At 46.4% G+C, this 25,442-nt stretch overlaps 1 protein-coding gene across 3 annotated transcripts in view; it reads right to left on the reverse strand.

Moving 5' to 3' along the window:
* The window catches only part of MMEL1 (membrane metalloendopeptidase like 1), a 362,546-nt gene that overhangs the window by 137,575 nt on the left and 199,529 nt on the right, over positions 1–25,442 (reverse strand). For all 3 annotated transcript variants that reach the window (XR_013263284.1, XM_077458217.1, XM_077458215.1), the window contains exons 3-4: positions 11,969–12,004; positions 10,773–10,934 (exon numbers count right to left, since the gene is read on the reverse strand). Coding sequence is in view for 2 of the 3 variants with exons in the window: in XM_077458217.1 (XP_077314343.1) it covers positions 10,773–10,934; positions 11,969–12,004 (198 nt within the window). In the remaining variant the exon portion in view is untranslated. The remainder of the gene's footprint in view (positions 1–10,772; positions 10,935–11,968; positions 12,005–25,442) is intronic.

Genomic DNA, 25,442 nt, shown 5'->3' on the forward strand with positions numbered 1-25,442 from the left:
CTGACATCAGCAGCGTGACATACAGCACTGACAGCAACACCGTGATAGAGAGTACTGACATCAGAAGCGTGACATTAAGCACTGACATCAGCACCGTGATATACAGCACTGACAGCAGCACCGTGATAGAGAGTACTGACATCAGAAGCGTGACATAAAGCATTAACACCAGCACAGTGATATACAGCACTGACAGCAGCACCGTGGTAGAGAGTACTGACATCAGAAGCGTGACATTAAAGAGGAAGTAAACCCTGATGGGTTTACTTCCTCTTTTTTTCCCTGCAAAGGTAAAGCATAATGGACTACTATGCATCGCATAGTAGCTCATTATGTGTCACTTACCTGACACAGGAGCCAGCGAAGTCGCCGCTGTCACCTGTAGTCCGCCGCATCCATCTTGGTTGTGGCGTCTCTCGCAGCTCCGACGAATGACAGCGGAGAAGCCGCGATGACGTCACTCCCGCGCATGCGCACGGGAGTCGCGTCTCGGAGCTCCGACGCTGCCATTCGCCGGAGCCGCGATGACGTCACTCCCGCGCATGCGCACGGGAGTAGACAAATTTGGCAAATCCATTCTTGGACTTGCCGCATTTAGTGCGCCTGCGCGCCGCTGTCTACGGCGCATGCGCCGTAGACAGCGGTGCCCATTTTCGGGCAAATATCTCCTAAACCATATAGGTTTAGGAGATATTACTTGGACCTACAGGTAAGCCTTAATCTAGGCTTACCTGTAGGTCAAAGTTGTTTGGAAGGGTTTACTTCCATTTTAAGCACTGACATCAGCACCGTGATATACAACACTGACAGCAGCACCGTGATAGAGGGCACTGACATCAGAAGCGTGACATACAGCACTGACATCAGCACAGTGATATACAGCACTGACAGCAGCACCGTGATAGAGAGCACTGACATCAGCAGCGCGACATACAGCACTGACAGCAGCACCGTGATAGAGAGTACTGACATCAGAAGCGTGACATTAAGCACTGACATCAGCACCGTGATATACAGCACTGACAGCAGCACCGTGATAGAGAGTACTGACATCAGAAGCGTGACATAAAGCATTAACACCAGCACAGTGATATACAGCACTGACAGCAGCACCGTAGTAGAGAGTACTGATATCAGAAGCGTGACATTAAGCACTGACATCAGCACCGTGATATACAGCACTGACAGCAGCACCGTGATAGAGGGCACTGACATCAGAAGCGTGACATACAGCACTGACATCAGCACAGTGATATACAGCACTGACAGCAGCACCGTGATAGAGAGTACTGACATCAGAAGCGTGACATTAAGCACTGACATCAGCACAGTGATATACAGCACTGACAGCAGCACCGTGATAGAGAGTACTGACATCAGAAGCGTGACATTAAGCACTGACATCAGCACCGTGATATACAGCACTGACAGCAGCACCGTGACATTAAGCACTCACACCAGCACCGTGATATACAGCACTGACAGCAGCACCGTAAGCAGACCCAGGAGTAAGTCAGCACAGCACAGGGATGGTGTGATCCCCTCATAATAAGAACCCCCAGGAGGAAGTCAGCACAGCACAGGGATGGTGTGATCCCCTCATAATAAGAACCCCCAGGAGGAAGTCAGCACAGCACAGGGATGGTGCGATCCCCTCATAGTAAGCAGGCCCAGGAGAAACTCAGCACAGCACAGGGATGGTGTGATCCCCTCATAATAAGAACCCCCAGGAGGAAGTCAGCACAGCACAGGGATGGTGTGATCCCCTCATAGTAAGCAGGCCCAGGAGAAACTCAGCACAGCACAGGGATGGTGTGATCCCCTCATAATAAGAACCCCCAGGAGGAAGTCAGCACAGCACAGGGATGGTGTGATCCCCTCATAGTAAGCAGGCCCAGGAGAAACTCAGCACAGCACAGGGATGGTGTGATCCCCTCATAATAAGAACCCCCAGGAGGAAGTCAGCACAGCACAGGGATGGTGTGATCCCCTCATAGTAAGCAGGCCCAGGAGAAACTCAGCACAGCACAGGGATGGTGTGATCCCCTCATAATAAGAACCCCCAGGAGGAAGTCAGCACAGCACAGGGATGGTGTGATCCCCTCATAGTAAGCAGGCCCAGGAGAAACTCAGCACAGCACAGGGATGGTGTGATCCCCTCATAATAAGAACCCCCAGGAGGAAGTCAGCACAGCACAGGGATATCATAAGCAGCCCCAGTAGAAATATGACACCGCTCAACCTCTTCAAAGAGGAGGGTAGGGGCATATAGTACGGTGTGCTTTTTTGGGACAAGGAAGTGAGCCAAATGAAGAAAGAAGGTCTGTGTGCTTGATTAAAAAAATTGTTTATAGACATATACATGGTCTACTGGTCACATGTGTTGAATTCCTCCGAGATCCATGCCTCATTCATTTTTATAAATATGAGGTAGTTAACACTGTCGTGAGCTAGGCGAGTACGCTTATCGGTCACGATCCCCCCTGCTGTGCTGAACGTCCTTTCGGACAGGACACTGGATGAGGGGCAAGCCAACAGTTCGATTGCAAATTGGGCAAGCTCTGGCCAGAGGTCAAGCCTGCCCACCCAGTAGTCCAGGGGTTCATCACTCCTCAGAGCGTCCACATCGGCCGTTAACCCAATGTAGTCGGACACCTGACGGTCTAGGCGTTCCCTGATGCTGGATCCGGATGACACCTGTCGATGGGTCAGCTGAAAGAATGACCTCATATCGGAAGTCACCAACACATCTTCAAACCGGCCTCTTCTTGCAGGCGCTGTTGGATTGGTACCCGCAAATCCTTCTCTGGGAGTGGGAATTGCTCCTCTGCCAGCGCACGCAAAAGCAGAATGCAGCATTTCTCGAAGCAAGGCCTGGAAGTGCTGCATTCTGACAGCCCTCTGCGACGGCGGTAACATTTCCGCCATTTTGTGTTTGTACCGGGGGTCTAAGTACGTTGCCACCCAGTACTGGTCCTTGACCCTTATGCTTTTTATACGGGGGTCCCTATTAAAACACTGGAGCATGAAGGCCCCCATTTGCACTAAAGTGGAAGCGGTGTGGTGGCCTGGCTCCTGCTCATCATCCAGGATAATGTCGTCCTCTTCATTCTCCTCTCCCCATCCACGCACAACAGAAAGGTTTAAAGCACGCTCTTCTTGCTCCTCCTCATCCGCCCCGGCACCATCCTCCTCTGACTCCTCTTCAGACTCCTGTTGTTGACTTGTCTCAGATAGAGTAGCCCCCCCTGGGAATTCATCCAGCATTGCGACTTCCTCATCTTCCCGCTCCTGCTCCTCCACAGCCTGATCAATGACACGACGCAATGCACGCTCCATAAAGAAGGCATAAGGTACCATGTCACTGATGGCGCCATGGCTGCGACTGACCAGTTTGGTGATCTCCTCAAATGGCCGCAGAAGTCTGCATGCGTCGTGCATGAGCAGCCACTGGCGCGGTGAAAAAAACCCCAGCTCCCCAGAACCGTTTCTTTCGCAGAGTTCATACAGGTAGACGTTAACTGCACGTTTCTGCTGGAGCAGCCTATCAAGCATATAGAAGGTTGAGTTCCATCGCGTCGGGCAATCGCAAATAAGACGTCTGACCGGCAGATGGTGTCGCCGCTGAATGTCAGCAAGGCGAGCCATGGCCGTGTAAGATCTTCTGAAATGGGCCGAGATTTTCCTTGCCTGCCGCAAGATGTCCTGGACCCCAGGGTATTTGACAAGGAATCGCTGCACGACCAAGTTTAAGACATGTGCCATGCATGGCACGTGCGTGATTTTGCCCTGTTTCAATGCGCTAAGCAGATTGGCACCGTTGTCACACACCACTTTACCAACTGTCAAATTGAGCGGTGTTAGCCACTGATCTGCCTGTGAACGCAAAGCTGAAAGGAGTGCCGGGCCAGTGTGGCTCTTGGCTTCCAGGCACAACAGACGCAGCACGGCATGGCAACGTCTCACCTGGCATGTGGAATAGGTTCTGGGGAGCTTGGGCGGTGCAGCGGAAGAGACGCTAGCAGCGGAAAAGGAGGAGGCAGCTGAGGAAGAGAGGGAGGAGGATGGAGTAGGAGGAGGAGGAGAAGAAGAGTCAGGCCTGCATGCAATCCGTGGCGGTAAAACCAAATCTACACGGGTGCCACGGGTTACATGCTTGACGGCCGTCAGAAAGTTCACCCAGTGGGCAGTAAAAGTGATATACCTTCCCTGCCCGTGTTTGCTAGACCACGTGTCTGTGGTCAGATGTATCTTGGCACCGACACTGTGTGCCAGAGATACATTCACTTGCCGCTGAACATGGCCATATAGCTCTGGGATGCCCTTCTCTGAGAAATACTTCCTTCCTGGGACCTTCCATTGTGGTGTTCCAATGGCCACAAATTTGCGAAAGGCCTCCGAGTCCACCAGTTTATATGGCAGTAGTTTGCGGGCTATCAGTTCTGACAAGCCAGCCGTCAACCGTTGGGCAAGAGGGTTATCCGGCGTCATCATTTTTTTACGCTCGAACATTAGGCCCACGGAAGCCTGCCTTTTTGCAGAAAAACGTGAGCTTGGCATGATGGAAGGTGGAGTGGAGGACAATTGTGAGGAGAGAGGAGAAGGAGAAGTAGAAGACGAGGCTGGATGGTGAGAGCCTGCAGTGTGGCTTTGTGTGTTCCGTTGCTCCCACTGGGCTCGGTGATGGCTGCTCATGTGCCTTCTTAAGGCGGTCGTCCCTAGGTGAGTGTTGGGCTTACCGCGACTAATGCGTTGACTGCAAAGATTGCAGATGGCAACGCTATTGTCAGCAGCGGACACGTTAAAAAAAGCCCACACTGCGGAGCCATGTGCCGGTGTCCTGGGAGCGCCAGATGTGACCGTACATGGTCGATGACTCGCTCCTGATACATTTGCAGTCTGCTTTGTCCCTCCTGTGCAATGTAAGTTATTCCTGCTTCTCCTCCCTATCTGCTGGTCCATATCTCCCTCTGAACTCCCCTCCTCTTCCTCTCTTGTGGGCACCCACGTGACATCACTAGACACGTCATCATCAACGTCACCTTCCCCACCCCTATAAGTAGAGATCTCAGAGTAGGCAGCAACACCGGGGACCAACCTCCTCCTTGGGCTGATCTGGGTACTGTCGTCAGACTGCTGAGTAGCGGTATTTGCTACCTCCTCTTCCTGATCCAATACCAAGAGTGGCTGCGCATCAGAAATGTCCTCTTGATATGGATCGGAAAATAATTCCTGTGACTCAAACAGAAGGTATGTGGTGGTGGTGGTGGTTGTGGTGGTGTTGTTGGTGGTAGTGTCTTTGGGGGTGCACATAGCAGAGAGTGAAGAAGAGGGTGCAGATCGAGAGGATGAGGAGGGTGCAGATGAGTAAGGCTGAGTGAGCCACTCAACCAAGTCTGGTGCGTCCTTTAAAGTAATTGAACGTACCTTCTGCAACTTCCCACTTTGGCTCAAGGCTGTTGCTCCTGCCCTACCCCTACCACCCCTGCGGAAGGGCCTGCCTCTTCCTCTGCCTGTCATTTTTTAAATCACCCTGTGACAAAACTCTTAGTCCCTATACCGCTGAAGGACTGCTGCAGTATAGCGCAGCGGTCAGCAGTGGTGCACCTCAACCCTATCTATTGTGGACCGATAGCGGTCCTTACAGAACAGCAGACTGTACCGCACTCAACCCTATGTACTGTAGCACCCTAGACCAAGTTACCAGTCCTTATAGGAACTTTTGTGGACCAAGCAGGTTGTGTGTTAGTGATCAGCAGACTGTACGTCAGTCCCTATACCAATGAAGGACTGCTGCAGTATAGGGCAGCAGTCAGCAGTAGTGCACCTCAACCCTATCTATTGTGGACCGATAGCGGTCCTTACAGAACAGCAGACTGTACCGCACTCAACCCTATGTACTGTAGCACCCTAGACCAAGTTACCAGTCCTTATAGGAACTTTTGTGGACCAAGCAGGTTGTGTGTTAGTGATTAGCAGACTGTACGTCAGTCCCTATACCAATGAAGGACTGCTGCAGTATAGGGCAGCGGTCAGCAGTGGTGCACCTCAACCCTATCTATTGTGGACCGATAGCGGTCCTTACAGAACAGCAGACTGTACCGCACTCAACCCTATGTACTGTAGCACCCTAGACCAAGTTACCAGTCCTTATAAGAACTTTTGTGGACCAAGCAGGTTGTGTGTTAGTGATTAGCAGACTGTACGTCAGTCCCTATACCAATGAAGGACTGCTGCAGTATAGGGCAGCAGTCAGCAGTAGTGCACCTCAACCCTATGTATTGTGGACCGATAGCGGTCCTTACAGAACAGCAGACTGTACCGCACTCAACCCTATGTACTGTAGCACCCTAGACCAAGTTACCAGTCCTTATAGGAACTTTTGTGGACCAAGCAGGTTGTGTGTTAGTGATTAGCAGTCTGTACGTCAGTCCCTATACCAACGAAGGACTGCTGCAGTATAGGGCAGCGGTCAGCAGTGGTGCACCTCAACCCTATCTATTGTGGACCGATAGCGGTCCTTACAGAACAGCAGACTGTACCGCACTCAACCCTATGTACTGTAGCACCCTAGACCAAGTTACCAGTCCTTATAGGAACTTTTGTGGACCAAGCAGGTTGTGTGTTAGTGATTAGCAGACTGTACGTCAGTCCCTATACTGCTGAAGGACTGCTGCAGTATAGGGCAGCGGTCAGCAGTGGTGCACCTCAACCCTATCTATTGTGGACCGATAGCGGTCCTTACAGAACAGCAGACTGTACCGCACTCAACCCTATGTACTGTAGCACCCTAGACCAAGTTACTAGTCCTTATAAGAACTTTTGTGGACCAAGCAGGTTGTGTGTTAGTGATTAGCAGACTGTACTTCAGTCCCTATACCAATGAAGGACTGCTGCAGTATAGGGCAGCAGTCAGCAGTGGTGCACCTCAACCCTATCTATTGTGGACCGATAGCGGTCCTTACAGAACAGCAGACTGTACCGCACTCAACCCTATGTACTGTAGCACCCTAGACCAAGTTACCAGTCCTTATAGGAACTTTTGTGGACCAAGCAGGTTGTGTGTTAGTGATTAGCAGACTGTACGTCAGTCCCTATACTGCTGAAGGACTGCTGCAGTATAGGGCAGCGGTCAGCAGTGGTGCACCTCAACCCTATCTATTGTGGACCGATAGCGGTCCTTACAGAACAGCAGACTGTACCGCACTCAACCCTATGTACTGTAGCACCCTAGACCAAGTTACCAGTCCTTATAGGAACTTTTGTGGACCAAGCAGGTTGTGTGTTAGTGATTAGCAGACTGTACGTCAGTCCCTATACTACTGAAGGACTGCTGCAGTATAGGGCAGCGGTCAGCAGTGGTGCACCTCAACCCTATCTATTGTGGACCGATAGCGGTCCTTACAGAACAGCAGACTGTACCGCACTCAACCCTATGTACTGTAGCACCCTAGACCAAGTTACTAGTCCTTATAAGAACTTTTGTGGACCAAGCAGGTTGTGTGTTAGTGATTAGCAGACTGTACTTCAGTCCCTATACCAATGAAGGACTGCTGCAGTATAGGGCAGCGGTCAGCAGTGGTGCACCTCAACCCTATGTATTGTGGACCGATAGCGGTCCTTACAGAACAGCAGACTGTACTGCACTCAACCCTATGTACTGTAGCACCCTAGACCAAGTTACTAGTCCTTATAAGAACTTTTGTGGACCAAGCAGGTTGTGTGTTAGTGATTAGCAGACTGTACTTCAGTCCCTATACCAATGAAGGACTGCTGCAGTATAGGGCAGCAGTCAGCAGTGGTGCACCTCAACCCTATCTATTGTGGACCGATAGCGGTCCTTACAGAACAGCAGACTGTACCGCACTCAACCCTATGTACTGTAGCACCCTAGACCAAGTTACTAGTCCTTATAAGAACTTTTGTGGACCAAGCAGGTTGTGTGTTAGTGATTAGCAGACTGTACTTCAGTCCCTATACCAATGAAGGACTGCTGCAGTATAGGGCAGCAGTCAGCAGTGGTGCACCTCAACCCTATCTATTGTGGACCGATAGCGGTCCTTACAGAACAGCAGACTGTACCGCACTCAACCCTATGTACTGTAGCACCCTAGACCAAGTTACCAGTCCTTATAGGAACTTTTGTGGACCAAGCAGGTTGTGTGTTAGTGATTAGCAGACTGTACGTCAGTCCCTATACCAACGAAGGACTGCTGCAGTATAGGGCAGCGGTCAGCAGTGGTGCACCTCAACCCTATCTATTGTGGACCGATAGCGGTCCTTACAGAACAGCAGACTGTACCGCACTCAACCCTATGTACTGTAGCACCCTAGACCAAGTTACCAGTCCTTATAGGAACTTTTGTGGACCAAGCAGGTTGTGTGTTAGTGATTAGCAGACTGTACGTCAGTCCCTATACTACTGAAGGACTGCTGCAGTATAGGGCAGCGGTCAGCAGTGGTGCACCTCAACCCTATCTATTGTGGACCGATAGCGGTCCTTACAGAACAGCAGACTGTACCGCACTCAACCCTATGTACTGTAGCACCCTAGACCAAGTTACTAGTCCTTATAAGAACTTTTGTGGACCAAGCAGGTTGTGTGTTAGTGATTAGCAGACTGTACTTCAGTCCCTATACCAATGAAGGACTGCTGCAGTATAGGGCAGCGGTCAGCAGTGGTGCATCTCAACCCTATCTATTGTGGACCGATAGCGGTCCTTACAGAACAGCAGACTGTACTGCACTCAACCCTATGTACTGTAGCACCCTACACAGACCAAGTTACCAGTCCAGGGAGCCCTGGAATGAGACGAACTGAAGGGGAGGGGTAATGGAGGGGCGGGCATGACCGGGTGCCTAGAGACACCTCAGCATAGGATAGGTGGAGGAAGAAAAATGGGCAAGGGGGAGGAGCCATATTTAAAGGGGGCGGAGCCGGAACGGGACCAGTCTCGAGGGGAAGACATCAGAGGAGGCAGCTTTCCCACCCTCCCTCCCTACTGGATAGCATGTTTGGGTGTGAATTATTGGTTTGATTGCTGGTGGTTGTCGTTGTGTTTTTTGTTTTCTTTCTTTCAGGTGCAGTGGGCTATTCGTCACAACAGTGAAGCCGGCCCTTTGGGGGGCTGCAGCGTGAGATTTCTGGTGGTCTTTGACGGTGGCGGTAAACAGAGGTGATATAAAAGGGTGGGGGGCTCATTGGTATTATGGGCCCCTCAGGTGTATTCCCGAACGGTGGACGGAATACTGGGAGGTTTTTCACTGCAGGAATTGGTTGTCTCTGAGCGGTCACAGCGTGAGGCCTGGTATGGTAAAAAGGTAAAGCAGTGAGGTTGGTGTTTTGGAATTAAAGTGGGTCACCGTCAGGGATCACCAGACTGGAGTTGATAAAGTTGTTCAATGTTTTTGTTTACAGTTGTAGATATATATTTATATATTTATATATTTATATACATATTTTGGAGGGAGTAAAATATTTTGGTTATGTTTTTAATAAAAGGCTGTTGTGGCCATTTTACTCCAAAGAGAAGGTGTGGTCTCATTATTATATAGATATATGTAAGGGGTGTTATGGAACATTATTGAGAGGGGGACTGTTGGGCTACGCAGGTCATGATAAAGAGCTTTGTGGAACAAGTGAGTTGTGAATGATTAGCAGACTGCAGCAGAAGGGCAGCAGTCAAGTATAATGTTCTTTCTATATTTGGAAGAAAGAATATTATACGTGTACAAGCCTATTACCATACCACTGATACCAGTCCTGAAAAGAACCTTTGTGGAACTAATAGTAACAGCAAGTCTTTAAACTGACCCTCACTGCCTGACAACACTGCTTCCTTCCTGTCCCTATACAAAGTGGCAAAAAAGAGTACACTGGAACGATTAGTGGTTACTGGAACAGCTCTTTTGTGGACCTGATAGTAACAGCTAATGATGATGATGATGATGATGATGATGAAAGACTAATCTGGCTGTCCCTGTAGCACACACCGTCCTTTCCCTTTCTCTAAACTAACAAAAGACACTCAGGCTGCTGCAAGAATCAGTAGCACAGCAAACCTATATACACCTAACACCTATACCAGTCCTGAAAAGAACTTTTGTGTACCAAATAGCTAGTGGTTTATCTCTCCCTACTCCACACAGCAACCTTTCCCTATAGTGACAGAAGAAAGAATGTAAAATGGCCACCGGATCGGGTGTATTTATAGGTTAGGGGGAATGTCCAAGTGTCCATGTGCTGTCATGTCTCAATTGGCTGTCCTGTACCCCATGATAGACGTGTCATCATAGGTCAAAGTTCTTTTACACATTAAACACGTAAGTCCGCCGGGGCGAACGACGGGAAAAGGCGAGCGAACGAGCGGACCGCGAACAACCGAAATTCGCCGCGAAACGACCGCCGGGCGAACTGTTCGGCCATCACTACCTACAGCTATTAAATTAAAGTAGAACACTGGCAGGCATTACCAAGTCCCATTACCAAAATAGAAAGTAAGAGAAAATCTCTTCAAAGGGAGGGAATCCCTGGTTGTCACCAGAACGAGGAAAAAGGGGAAATATTCCGAAGGAGATACTAGTTCTGGTGAACCAAAATGTAGGATTTTCCTTGAGGTTCGGTGATTGCCGAATAAAAAAAAAAAACAGACAGAGGTTCTAATCCCTCTTCACTCTATCCAAAACTAAAAAAAATAAAAGTTTTGCCTTTTAGTTATACTTTAATTTTTCGGAGAGCTGGGCTCATTTCACATAGAATTGGCAAGTCTTACCTTTTAAAATAATCTCCATTTCATCTCGGAGAATATCGAATATGCTATATCGAGAGCTGGTTTCTGGGATAACATGCTTGTTCAGCCAGCCGCCACAGGCATACTGGTAGAAATCGGTGCAAGGTTCTATAGAGGGGTCCATGTTCTGGATAATTCTTGCAGCTAGGGAAGAAACAGCAATAAGTTAATAAAAAATACATCTTAACCAGTTCCCGACTGGCGCACGCCGATGTACGTCGGCAGAATGGCACGGGCAGGCATATTGGCGTACAGGTACGTCCATTTTTATATGCCGCTCTGCCATCGCGTGCGCGCTGCCGGTGGCGCGCTCGCATAGCGGTCGGGACCCCGTGAGTCTGGTCGCTGGTCCCACGGACTCGATCGCCGCGATCTGAATGGGGAGATGCCGTTGTAAACAGCATTTCCCCATTCTGCCTAGCAACAAGTGACGCTGATCTCTGCTCCATGTGATTGGAGAAGAGATCAGTGTTCACTAAAACAAAGCCCAGCCCCCCACAGTTAGTAACACGCCCCTAGGAACACTTAACCCCTACACTGCCACCCCCTGGTTAACCCCATTCACTGCCAGTGTCATTTACACAGGAATCAGTGCATTTGTATAGCACTGATTGCTGTATAAATAACAATGGTCCCAAAAATGTGTCAAAAATGTCCGATGTGTCCGCCATAATGTCGCAGTCACAATAAAAATCACTGATCGCTGCCATTACTAGTAAAAAAAAACTATTAATAAAAATGCCATAAAACTATCCCCTATTTTGTAAACGCTATAACTTTTGCACAAACCAATCAATAATCGCTTATTGCGGGTTTTTTTTACCAAAAATATGTAGAAGATTAAGTATCGGCCTAAACTGAGGGAAAAAAAAAAATGTTTTATATATTTTTGGGGGATATTTATTATAACAAAAAGTAAAAAATAATGCGTTTTTTTTATATTGTCGCTCTATTTTTGTTTATAGCGCAAAAAATAAAAACCGCAGAGGTGATCAAATACCACCAAAAGAAAGCTCTATTCGTGGGGAAAAAAGGATGTCAATTTTTTTTGGGAGCCACGTCGCACGACTGCGCAATTGTCAGTTAAAGCAACGCAGTGCCGAATCGCAAAAAGTGGTCTGGTCTTTGACCAGCAAATTGGTCCGGTCTGAAATAGCATATAAAACATAAATACATACCTGCAGTTACACATCCAGTGGTCGTGCATATAGTCTCTGTAAAAAAAAAAAAAAAAAAACAATTTCAGGAGTTTTTCTCCACTTTTTAAATGTGACGTCTAAAATGAAGACTTTAGACAAGAGATCTGCCCTAATATACAAAAAAGCAACTAAAGTTCCTGAAGTTACAGTTGGGTCAGTCACCTCCCAGGCCTCAATGGTCCAGCGCTATAATGGAAAACCCGAAAAACATTAATGTGATATATTGCAATGCCTAAATGTGTTGCCTGTATTTTTTATCTTTATTTTTTAAGCCTTTATTTTCACCTGGTGACCAGTAAGTCTGTTATTTTTCAACTTCCTTTAAAGGAGATTGATGGTCACAGCATACACTTTCATTTTATAACAATAGCAGCATTGTAATAAAAATACAAACAATATTTATCTTTGACATTTCAATAAAAGTTTACTTGAAAAATCTCTTTTCATGTGTCATGTTTCTCCTTTCCAAAACATCCTGGATTCCCTGCATGCCTTGCAGCTTCTGCTTTATTTCTGAGGACTACATATCCCATGGTACCTTGCTGCCTTGCTGCAAGCAGGAGTTATTTGTACTCACTCGGCCTTCTGAAACTCAACCTCTTAGCACCTTTCTAGTTTTGAGAGGTTATGAACTTTAAATTGACATATATGCAGTGGCGGGCGGTGGAAATCTTTTCGGGGGGGGCGTAAACAATATGCCAACCCCCCCGGTGGTCGGTAGGTCGGTAGCATTTACCCTATTACCAGCGCCTTCCTCTGCTCGGCGGTGGTGGTCTCCCGTTCTCCTGCTCTCCACTGGTCATAACGGTGGTGGCGACTTCCGTTTCCTCCCTCCTCCTTGGCGGCCAATCATGAGTCTTCTCTTTTCGGCCAATCGGAAAATGTGCATCACACCTGCTTCTGATTGGCTGGATTGAGGAATGGTGTTTCAACAGTGAATATTAATTCGCTGTTGTAACACACCTGGGTGGGATCGGAGTGTATTCTCTGCGACCTGGGCCCACCCTATTTTGAAGCCTATTAGAGCCTATGGCATATAGGGGGGTGACGTGGAGAGAGGGGGTGGCGCCCGGGTGCTCCTAATGGACGGGCCATCATTGCATATAGGCAGGGCTTTTTCTCTCAGAGAATAGGTGCAGGATCCCTCCCCTTCTGAGCCCCTCCTTGTCTCCACCCCCTACCCACCTCCAAGCACCATCCCTTGCTACCACCCCCTACCCACCTCCCAGTACTGCCCCAAGTATCATTTTGTGGTCCTAAATAATTTGTATAGAATTTGTCCTGGTCTAATAACAAGAAAAGCCGTAAAATGGATTCCCTGGAGCCAGCAACAATAGATCCCTCACATAACAATAGACTCCCCCCAGCAACAATGGACCCCACCCCAACAACAATAGGTTCCCCCAAGCAACAAAATATCCTTCCCACAGCAACAATAGTTCCCCCACACAACTACAGATCCCCCCCCCCACACCAAAACAAAATACCAGCCCCAGCATCTAAAGATCCACCCCAGCAGCATTAGACTCCTCAACAGCAACAACAGATCTCCCAGCAGCCAGCAACAATAGCCCTCCCCCTCAACAGTAGATCCCTACCAGCAACACAAGATCCCCAGCAACAATATAACCCCCACCAGCAACAATAGACCCTCACACAAAAATAGATCCCCAGCAGTGACAATAGATCCCCAGCATCAATAGACCCTCCAGGACAACCCTTGCTATTACATACATTTAGTGCTGGAGGTGCCGGAAATGCATCCCCCTGCGCTCCCAATGAAAAAAAGTCCCGTATATAGTTATTCGTTGAAGAAGAAGAAGTCTCCCATCAATTGTTTTATTGTGTTCTGTTCCCCTGGGGCTAAATTATATGTACTTAGTCCTATCTTCCGATGTGCTGTCTACGGCTAGCTGTGAGATCAGAAAAGACACCCTCCTCCCTCCACAGCCATCCGACAACGCAGGTAGCAAGGAGTTGTCTGCTTTGACAGACAGCACTTTTCTCCATCTCTAAGCACTTGCCAGCTTGCTTGGAACATTTTATCTGGCAAGCAGTGTTAATTTAGTCGACTAAAACGACTAAAACATTTTAGTCGACGAAATCAACTAATCGACTAAATGAATACTATTTTCGTCGACTAAAATACGACTAAAACAATTGAGTTGATTAAAATATGACTAAAACTAAAAGCCATTTTAGTCAAAAGACTATGACTACAACTAAATTGCAATTACTTAAATGTACTGGAGATTTTAGTCAACTAAAACGTAGGACATTTTAGTCGACTAAAATGTACTGGAGATTTAGTCGACTAAATACGACTAAAACTAAAACAATTGCAGAAGACTAAAATGGGACTAAAACGAAAATGCCATTTTAGTCCTAAGACTAAAATTAACATTGCTGGCAAGCCCCTTCTCCTGCACTTCGCATGAGATCCTTGTCTTGGGTAAGTGTTTGGAGATGGAGGAAAGAGGCATGGTGTCCACTCTATACACACACACACACACACACACACACACACACACACACACACACACACACACACACACACACACACACACACACACACACACACACACACACACACACACACACACACACACACACACACACACACACACACACACACACACACACACACACACACTTATCAAAAGTATTGGGACACCTGCCTTTACACGCACATGAAATTTAATGGCATCCCAGTCTTAATCAATAGGGTTCAATATTGAGTTGGCCCACCCTTTGCAGCTATAACAGCTTCAGCTCTTCTGGGAAGGCCGTCCACAAGGTTTAGGAGTGTGTCTATGGGAATGTTTGACCATTCTTCCAGAAGAGCATTTGTGAGGTCAGGCACTGATGTTGCACAAGAAGGCCTGGCTCGCAGTCTCCGCTCTAATTCATCCCAAAGGTGCTCTATTGGGTTGAGGTCAGGACTCCAGTGGCGGCTGGTGCTCTAAATCTTTGGAGGGGCGCAAACAAACTGAAAAATTCTAAAAAAAAAAACATCAATTGCAGCCATCAAATGCAGCCACTGACAATCAAACACAGCCACTGTGCCCATCAATGGCAGCCACTGTGCCACTGCAGGCCAATCAAGTTCCTCCACCCCAAACTCACTCATCCGCGTCTTTATGGACCTTGCTTTGTGCACTGGTCCAAATCATTTGGCGGAGAGGGGATTATGGTGTGGGTTTGTTTTTCAGGGGTTGGGCTTGGCTCCTTAGTTCCAGTGAAGGGAACTCTTAAGGCGTCAGCATACCAAGACGTTTTGGACAATTTCATGCTCCCAACTTTGTGGGAACAGTTTGGGGATGGCCCCTTCCTGTTCCAACATGACTGCCCACCAGTGCACAAAGCAAGGTCCATAAAGAAATGAGTGAGTTTGGGGTGAAGGAACTTGACTGGCCTGCACAGAGTCCTCATGTTAACCCAATAGAACACCTTTGGGAGGAATTGGAGTGGAGACTGCGAGCTTGGCCTTCTCGTCCAACGGATGAGCGAGCTTGGGGTGGAGGATCTTGACTGGACTGCGAGCAAGTCCTTCTCGTTTACATTAGTGGACGTCCCAATACTTTTGGTAATATAGTATGTATATATATATATATATATATATATATATATATATATATATATATATATATATATATATATATATATATATATTTTATATATATATATATATATATATATATATATATATATTTATATTTATATTTATATATATATATATATATATATATATATATTTATATTTATATATATATATATATATATATATTTATATATATATATATATATATATATATATATATATATATATATATATTTATATTTATTTATTTATTCATTTATTTATACCATAGCTTGTGGACTCCATAACTTTCCTACAGAAAAATATACACTGGTTGGGGTTATTTATGCCAAAGAAATGTAACAGAATACATTTTAGCCTAAATTTATAAAGAAAGATTATTCATTTGCAAAGTTCTATAACAGAATCTAAGAAAAAAAAAAAATTCTTCAAACTTTTAGGTATTTTTTTTTTGTTTATTTTGCAAAACATAAAATAAAACCCCAGTGGTGATTAAATACCACCAAAAGAAAGCTCTATTTGTGTGAAAATGATAAAAATGCCATATGGGTACAGTACTGCATGACCGCGCAAATCGTCATTCAAAGTGTGAGAGCGCTGAAAGCTGAAAATTGGCCTGGGCAGGAAGGTGGAGTAGTTGATAATATAATAATTGTTTATATTTCATATTGCCCTAAAAGCACCAGAATATTTTATAATTATTAGTTAATTATTAACAATATAATAAACAGTTATCATTTATGCCGGCCATACACGGTTTCAAATTTCGAAAAAGAATTTTCTTTCGAAAATCGCATCTAAGAATCGTATCTAAGAATTTTCGTATGAATTTCGCACCATTTAGTGGGGCTACAGCAACAGCCGATTTTCGTGCAGAAATCAAATTTGAGGAATCGGACATGTTGGAAATTTTTCAATGAATGGAGACTCGTGCGAGAAATGTAATAAGAAAAGAAAATTTACGGAGAGAAAAGAAGATTCCCGGCCACAAAAATGATTTTCTGTAGCAACATGGGGGGAAATTGAAGGCTTGGTCGGACCCGAATTTCGAAAATCAATGGTGGCGCCATCGGATCGCAAAAGAAACAAACTTTTTGATTTTGAAAAGAAAATTCATTCGAAATTCGACCGTGTATGGCCTGCTTAAAGCGGGAGTCCGCGTTCAAATACTGCAGCTGCTGACTTTTAAAATAGTGACACTTACCTGTCCAGCGCGCCCGTGATGTCGGCACCCGAAGCCGATCTCTAGATCGACACTCGAGTGCTGCCGCCGCCATCTTGGGTATGGGAATCAGGAAATGGAGCCTTTCGGCTTCATTTCCCGGTTCCCTACTGCGCATGCGGGAGCCGCGCTGCGCAATGAGGACGGTCCCCGCTGCCTCTGGGATCTGTGTGTTTCCCAGCAGGCAGCGGGGCACTTGCGGAAGGGGGCGGGCACTTGCGGAAAGGGGCGTAATGTACGCCCCTTTCCGCAGAGAGCTAGCCCGGAAGTGGGTGCAGTTACCTGAATTATCCAGGTAACTGCACCCCCTCCCCCCTGAAAGGTGCCAATTGTGGCGCCGGAGGGGGGGAGGAATCCGATGAGCGGAAGGTCCATTTTAGGGTGGACCTCCGCTTTAACATGGCCCTAAAATAGATATTTATTCATTCTACAGTGCCTTGCGAAAGTATTCGGCCCCCTTGAACTTTTCAACCTTTTGCCACATTTCAGGCTTCAAACATAAAGATATAAAAATTTTATTTTTTGTGAAGAATCACCAACAAGTGGGACACAATTGTGAAGTGGAACGAAATCTATTGGATTTTTGAAACTTTTTTAACTAATAAAAAAATGAAAAGTGGGGCGTGCAAAATTATTCGGCCCCCTTGCGTTAATACTTTGTAGAGCCACCTTTTGCTGCGATTACAGCTGCAAGTCACTTGGGGTATGTCTCTATCAGTTTTGCACATCGAGAGACTGAAATTCTTGCCCATTCTTCCTTGCAAAACAGCTCGAGCTCAGTGAGGTTGGATGGAGAGCGTTTGTGAACAGCAGTTTTCAGCTCTTTCCACAGATTCTCGATTGGATTCAGGTCTGGACTTTGACTTGGCCATTCTAACACCTGGATACGTTTATTTGTGAACCATTCCTTTGTAGATTTTGTTGTATGTTTGGGATCATTGTCTTGTTGGAAGATAAATCTCCGTCCCAGTTTCAGGTCTTTTGCAGACTCCAACAGGTTTTCATCAAGAATGGTCCTGTATTTGGCTGCATCCATCTTCCCCTCAATTTTAACCATCTTCCCTGTCCCTGCTGAAGAAAAGCAGGCCCAAACCATGATGCTGCCACCACCATGTTTGACAGTGGGGATGGTGTGTTGAGGGTGATGAGCTGTGTTGCTTTTACGCCAAACATATCGTTTTGCACTGTGGGCAAAAAGTTGGATTTTGGTTTCATCTGACCAGAGCACCTTCTTCCACATGTTTGGTGTGTCTCCCAGGTGGCTTGTGGCAAACTTTAGACGAGACTTTTTATAGATATCTTTGAGAAATGGCTTTCTTCTTGCCACTCTTCCATAAAGGCCAGATTTGTGCAGTGTACGACTGATTGTTGTCCTATGGACAGACTCTCCCACCTCAGCTGTAGTTCTCTGCAGTTCATCCAGAGTGATCATGGGCCTCTTGGCTGCATCTCTGATCAGTCTTCTTCTTGTCTGAGCTGAAAGTTTAGAGGGACGGCCAGGTCTTGGTAGATTTGCAGTGGTCTGATACTCCTTCCATTTCAAAATGATCGCTTGCACAGTGCTCCTTGGGATGTTTAAAGCTTGGGAAATCTTTTTGTATCCAAATCCGGCTTTAAACTTCTCCACAACAGCCCTGCCTGGTGTGTTCCTTGGTCTTCATGATGCTCTCTGCACTTTCAACAGAACCCTGAGACTATCACAGAGCAGGTGCATTTATACAGAGACTTGATTACACACAGGTGGATTCTATTTATCACCATCAGTCATTTAGGACAACATTGGATCATTCAGAGATCCTCGCTGAACTTCTGGAGTGAGTTTGCTGCACTGAAAGTAAAGGGGCCGAATAATTTTGCACGCACCACTTTTCAGTTTTTTATTTGCTAAAAAAGTTTAAATTATCCAATAGATTTCGTTCCACTTCACAATTGTGTCCCACTTGTTGGTGATTCTTCACAAAAAATTAAAATTTTATATCTTTATGTTTGAAGCCTGAAATGTGGCAAAAGGTTGAAAAGTTCAAGGAGGCACTGTACATTATGGAATGTCTGAGATATAAGAAAAAAAAAGAAGCCGGCAGACAATTCTACGTGCCGCCAACCGCACAAAACTAAAGTTGCCCTTTATTGACTGATACTCTTTATTTCTATAGCCTGCAGAATGTAGATTGGAGAATGAGTGTCGTAATAAACTCTGTTAAACATACCATAATACCATGCCATCCGCATTCTTTTCCACATTAAACACCTCATTTCTCATATTTTTGGACAGCCATTGGCCATGATAACGCTGTGTTGCTTTTTTCCATATCCAAAGCACGAACGGCTCTGGCATCTCCAGTCCAGAGAAAACATCCTCGGTCGTCCAACAATGTACGTTCTTGAACTTCAGCAAGATGCCACTCTTGTCCAACACAAACACAAGACGATATCGCAAATTCCTAAGCTATCCTGGTGGCCATTGGCACCTTGTTAGGACTTATTGGTAGAGGAGTTAGGTTACATAAGATTCCTGAGGCTTCTATTGCTTATATCCTTAGAGCTAAAAGCAATATTTGGAATTCAAGGCAGTACTGCAAGTATCAGTTAAAGAAGGACTCAGGTCAAGCAGTTAGTGAGTTTAGAACATTGGACGACCATTCCTATAAAAGGTTATGTCTGAAAACCCTTGAATGAGTAAGTGGCGGTGGTGTTTGTAGCAGTTTAACCCAGCCTTTCTCAACCTTTTCAACACAGAGGAACCCTTGAAATAGTTCTGCGGTCTCGGGGAACCCCTCCTAAAAATTAGAAATCTACAACTCATGATACAATAGTGTGATGGTCAGTGGGATGAATGGTCCTTACACTTGTGGTCATTGGGAAGAATGGTCCTTACACTTGTGGTCATTGGGAAGAATGGTCCTCACACTTGTGGTCATCGGGAAGAATGGTCCTTACGCTTTTGGTCATTGGGAAGAATGGTCCTTACACTTGTGGTCATTGGGAAGAATGGTCCTTACACTTGTGGTCATTGGGAAGAATGGTCCTTACACTTGTGGTCATTGGGAAGAATGGTCCTTACACTTGTGGTCATTGGGAAGAATGGTCCTTACACTTGTGGTCATTGGGAAGAATGGTCCTTACACTTGTGGTCATTGGGAAGAATGGTCCTTACACTTGTGGTCATTGGGAAGAATTGCCTCCTTCCAGATAGCTAAAAAGATCAATGGTGTCAGTGGGAACTTATCTGAGAGGCAGAAATTGCCCAATGCTGAAGGAACCCCTAGCAACCTTTGGAGGAACCCTAGGGTTCCACGGAACCCTGGTTGAGAATCGCTGGTTTAACCTGTCAGCCTATTATAGCGCCCTCCTAGCATAGGTTGCTAGGCAAATTTAGCTTTGACTCCTTCTCTAATCAAGGGAGCAATAATTTCTTGTCCTAGTCTGTTCAGGGTCTCACAGGCTGGGAGTTTGATTACTTCTGCCTGCCTTTGGAAGAAGCTTCCAGAACTTAGGGTGGTAGATTCAAATCAACCAGCCTGAATATGTATGGGGCTTCAGCCTATCTCTGGAGGGGAAGGGTCCAGTAGGGGGCTAGAGTGTGGATAAATAATTTGAGACACTGGAGAGCAGGGAGGGTTCCAGAGGTGCAGGGGCTGTTGCTGCCAGCAGGGGCGGACTGACAACTCATGGGGCCCCCGGGCAATAGGAGATTATGGGGCCCCCAGGCAATCAGACATTATGAGGCCACACAGTATACACAAATAGTATACAATCACACAGTATACACAGAAATTTTCTATTGGCTGAGAAGGTACTGGAGAGGTGGGGCAGCTATAATCTCTGGATTTTTAGACCAAAAGGATGTCGGTAAGGGACATTTCAGAGACAGATGTAAAAAAAACACAGATTTTTACATACTGTCCCTGGTTTTACTGAGGCTGGCAACCCTGATGGGGCCCCCTAGTGGCACGGGGGCCCTCGGGCAGTGCCCGAGTGGCCCAATGGTCAGTCCGCCCCTGGCTGCCAGGCAGCCCATGGATTCAACAGCTGCGTGCTTAGGAGGCCTAGGAAGGACCAAGAATAAAGACTTAAATATAGCTTGCTCAGAACTGACTGCAAAACCACACCACAAGGCATCTTGTCCTGAGTGGTGCAATTTCACTCAATGGTTTAGGTCCAGAGGAAGCTGTAACGAGGCAGCTGTGCTGGAGATATGTGCGTAGTGACCTTAAGTTGATCCCTGAGACTGCATGCTGAACATTGCATTGGGTATCGATAGTTGCACATTGGCGCAAGGTAAGCGGATGCCCAAATAGCCTTCAGCTGTAGGGCCTTGGACTTTTCAGTATTACTTACTACTAGAAAGACTGTCCTCTGTTCACCAACCATTGTGGAGCATTAAACTTTAAAAAGCAAACACCCTGCCTAAAATAGGTCCCGCAGTGTGCTTGTTTTTCTTTGAGCCCCGCTTATCCTGGTTTCACTTTATAACCAAGGCTTTAACATTACTGACTTTTGTTTTGAAGCGCTTCCCTACCCATTATGTTTCTATGCAGTAGGAGTGCCACAGGGGCCAGTCAGGGCTCTCAAGCTGTTCAGGGAAATAACAAGCATCCAGAACTTAGCCCAAGGCAATGGGGCTTAGCCTTGATGTCTCGAAAGTCAGTTCTTTGGTTGTAGTGTGCAACCAGGATGACAGGGGGCACAGAGAAGTTTTTTCTTGCTATATTTGACAGGTTTTCTTCAGAGATAAAGATTGCCTATTTTTTAAATGACTCCTAGTAGATGTGCTCATTTTTATTATATTTGGATTGTCCATTGGTGGAGGACAAAGCTAGAGTTTGTAACCTTGTTAGTCTGTATCTGCATTACAGTGCCCAGGGGCGTAAGTATAGGGGGTGCAGCAGTCGTGACTGCAACTGGGCCCTGTGCTGCAGGGGGCCCATGCAGCCCCCTCTACATATGGCCGGCAGAAGCATAGGCAGCTAGGGGTACTAGTGCACCATGCACACGGGTGGCTGGAGGTGGAAGGTGACTAGCAGAGCTCCATGCTTGACTATCGCACTGGCTGCTCTTTAGTTGGGCATTCCCCGCGTGACCTGTGTCCTCGGCCGGCTCCTCAGAGTACCCCTCTCCTGCTCCATGCATTGCCGCTCAGTCTAATGTCTGTTCTCCCCAGCCAGAGTCCCGCCCCCCCCCCCGAGTCCGGCCCACACTGCACTGCATACTTCTCCCGGTAAAGAAACTTTAAGCACACAGATGCAGTGCAGCCCTATGAGAGCCGGCTCCCCGGAGGACACTGCAGGCTTGTCTGCCAGCCCCCCTCCTCCCCCGTCATACACAGATGATGAAAGGACTTTCTGGGAGATATGCTGATCGCCCGTCCAGCACACTGGATGGAGCCCAGGCCAACATGGATGAGTGTGCGGCCTGCAGCTTGGTCATGGTGAGTGAGAGGACTCCATCCCCCACACCCCATTACATACCCCCTCCATCTCCCCCTGGGGACAGGGGCCCCTTCTCATGTGGGGACAGGGACCCCCATATCCCCCGGGGACAGGGACCCCTTCTCACCTGGGGGCAGTAACTTCATCTGCCCTGGAGAAAAGGAACTCTTCTCTTCTGGGGACGGGGACCCCATCCTGCCTAGGGACAGTCCCCCAAGACTACTGATGCCAGTGGTGGAACTACAGGGCTCACAAAGGTCATACCTGTGACCATGCCCTGGAGTTCCACCACCGGACTCAGAGGGAAGGGCCCTGGCTGGGGTTCAGGGGGGCCCTTCATGGTTTCTTGCATCGGGGCCCTGAAGGTTTTAGTTACGCCACTGACAGTGCCCATTAGTATGGATGACTGAATATGGTTGGACCCAGAAATTATTATATAGGAGATAAAGCTGGAGGAGGCATGAGACTATGGAGTTGGTTTACTAAAGGCAAATAGGCTGTTCAGTTTGCAAGGAATTATTTATTGAATTCTGTTCAAGAAAAAAAAAAAATTTTTCTTTTTTTCCTTGCACATGATTGGGTACTTCTTGCAAAGTAAATTTTCATCCAGTTGGCTAAGCTAAGAGAAAATTCCCCTGCAAAGTGAACAGTGTCCAGATCCAGCAGCAGAGATAGCCAGATCTGCGTGGCTACACTTAGCCCCTGTACACACAGTCGGAGATTCTGCCAACCAAATCCGTCGGATTTTGTCCATCGAATTTAGTCCGATGGATTGTCTCCGAAACTGTTGCATACACACGGTCAGACTAAGTTGTCGAAAAGTCCAATCTTTCAGAACGTGATGACGGAATTTCGTTACGATGGGACTACTTTCAGGCTAGTAGCCAATAGTTTTGATGTAGGAATTTGATCTGAGCATGCGTGGTACTTGGTTCGATCAAAATTCGCTACACATGATCGGAGTATGTCCGATGAAACCAGTTGGTCGGGAAATATTTCCAACATGTTGGAAAATTGGGTCCGACGGAGATTCGGACGGAATCAGTCCGATGCATACCACACACAGTCGGATTATCTGACGACGCGGTCCGATAAGATTCTCCGACCGTGTGTACAAGGCTTTAGGAAGCTGGGACCAGACTGTATATGCTTTAATGGAGTTTGATTTACCGTGGAACGAAATATATCCAAACACCAGCACACAGCAAACATAAAAAGATAAGTGAAACTCCCAGTGACAGAATACCTGACTAATAAACCTATCAACAAGAAAGCCTAACTGCTAACTATATACAGTATATACAAAACGGGGAACACAAAAGGCAGGGGCAACTGGAAGTGCGGGGAGTGGATGGGAAGGGGGAACCAAGACTGGAATCAGAAACAAGAGAGAACAGGTACAGGGCAGCAGGATACAGCGAACAGGGTAAATGGCAGCAGGCTCTGGCAACAGTAAACACTGGAGCAAGAGGCACCAAAAGGGGGAGGACCTAAATACCCTCCCAGCAGCCAGCATCAGGTAAAAACTGAATACTGGAAACTGCTGGCTGCTGGGAGACACGTGCTGTTGTACAGTGAAGCTACAACGTTCCAGGGGACCACAGAGCCACCAGCAGACAATCAGGTCCAGACAAACAGCCTATTTGCTTTTAGTAGAGTGATCACCATGTGCATGAGATATCCTGAGTTCCCGCTTGACAAGTTGAGTTAACTTGTAAGAAGCTTTTGGTTGTTTCAAACTTTCTGTTGGTTGTTGAGGTACTCATATTATATTTTGGGATGCCAGAAACAGTAGGAAAAACCTTAAATTTAAGCCTCAGGCTAACATTAAGAGATTGCAGCTGTGCTTTAAAGAGGTTTCAGGGTGTTCATAGACATTTTTCCCAATCCAGTGGTCATTTGTCTGGATCAGGCATTGATTATCTGGTGACTGAAGTGGGCTGGTGTGTAGCCTATAGTATATCCGGGTACTGTTTAGCATTTGACATCTTCCTTCTAAGCCCTTATACACACGGTCGGACATTCCGACAACCAAATCCGTTACATTTTTTCCGATGGATTTTGTCCGCAACTGTTGCATACACACGGTCGGACAAAGTTGTCGGAACATCCGATCGTTCAGAACGTGATGACGTTATTTCGTTACGACGGGACTACGTTCAGGCTAGTATCCAATAGCTTTGATGTAGGAATTTGATCTGAGCATGCGTGGCACTTTGTCCGATCGGAATTCTCTACACATGATCGGACAAAGTCCGATCGGATCATGTTGTCCGAAAATTTTATAGCCAAGCTGGAAAACTTGGTCCGTCGGATATTCCGACGGAAACAGTCCGATGGAGCCCACACGCTGTCGGATTATCCGACAACACGGTCCGATCGGACATTTTCCGTCGGAATGCCCGACCGTGTGTACAAGGGCAATTGAGAGCCGTTTGTTACTTACAGACAGAAGGGGGACAGTAGCGAGAAAAGGGAAGGGGGATTTGGATTTGCAAATGTTGGAAAGTCTTAACAATTTTGGCATGATCCATTTAAAATGAATAGGCCAGTAAAATAATTGTTTTAGGGGTAAAGCTTGCGCGCTACTATGTGTAATTTAAAATAAAGATAAACCATCAAACTCCAAACTTCAGTAAATATAGTGAAAATAAGAAATCGAAATAAACTAAAAAAAAAACTAATTATGGGAAAAAAAGAACCAAAGCATAATATAGTAGCTGTGAAATAGCTGCAACCACTTAGTAGTGTACTCAAACACTGCATAAGTAAAAAAGAAAAACGAGAAATGGGATTGGTGCGCTTATTCATTATAACATGGCATAAAGTAAAATAGACAAAAATAGAAATAAAAATGCAAACAAAAGTCCATGTAAAATAATTACTATTCGTGTTACTTTTAATTGGTGCTGCAGTCCGAAGTTAAACAGAGACAGTGACCTCATAAAATAAATGGCAAATTTGTGTCCCAAGTTTCCCACTGTGGAATTGTACGCTAGAATGGAATGAGGCCAACATTCAAGAGTATTAAACTTCACATTTTAATACTTGTTTGAAAGTAAATAGTAAATAGAACATTAAATGCAACAATTGGATCAAAGGCAGGCTGAAATGTGACCTTACAATTGAAGAGAAGTGCTATTGTGTGTATTAAAACATTATAGCAGCCTTTCTCAACCTTTCCAACATGGAGGAACCCTT

Source organism: Lithobates pipiens, unplaced genomic scaffold, assembly GCF_037356315.1.
Source record: "Lithobates pipiens isolate NorthernLeopardFrog02 unplaced genomic scaffold, aLitPip1_a1.2 Scaffold_27, whole genome shotgun sequence".
Classification (NCBI taxonomy): Eukaryota; Metazoa; Chordata; class Amphibia; order Anura; family Ranidae; genus Lithobates; species Lithobates pipiens.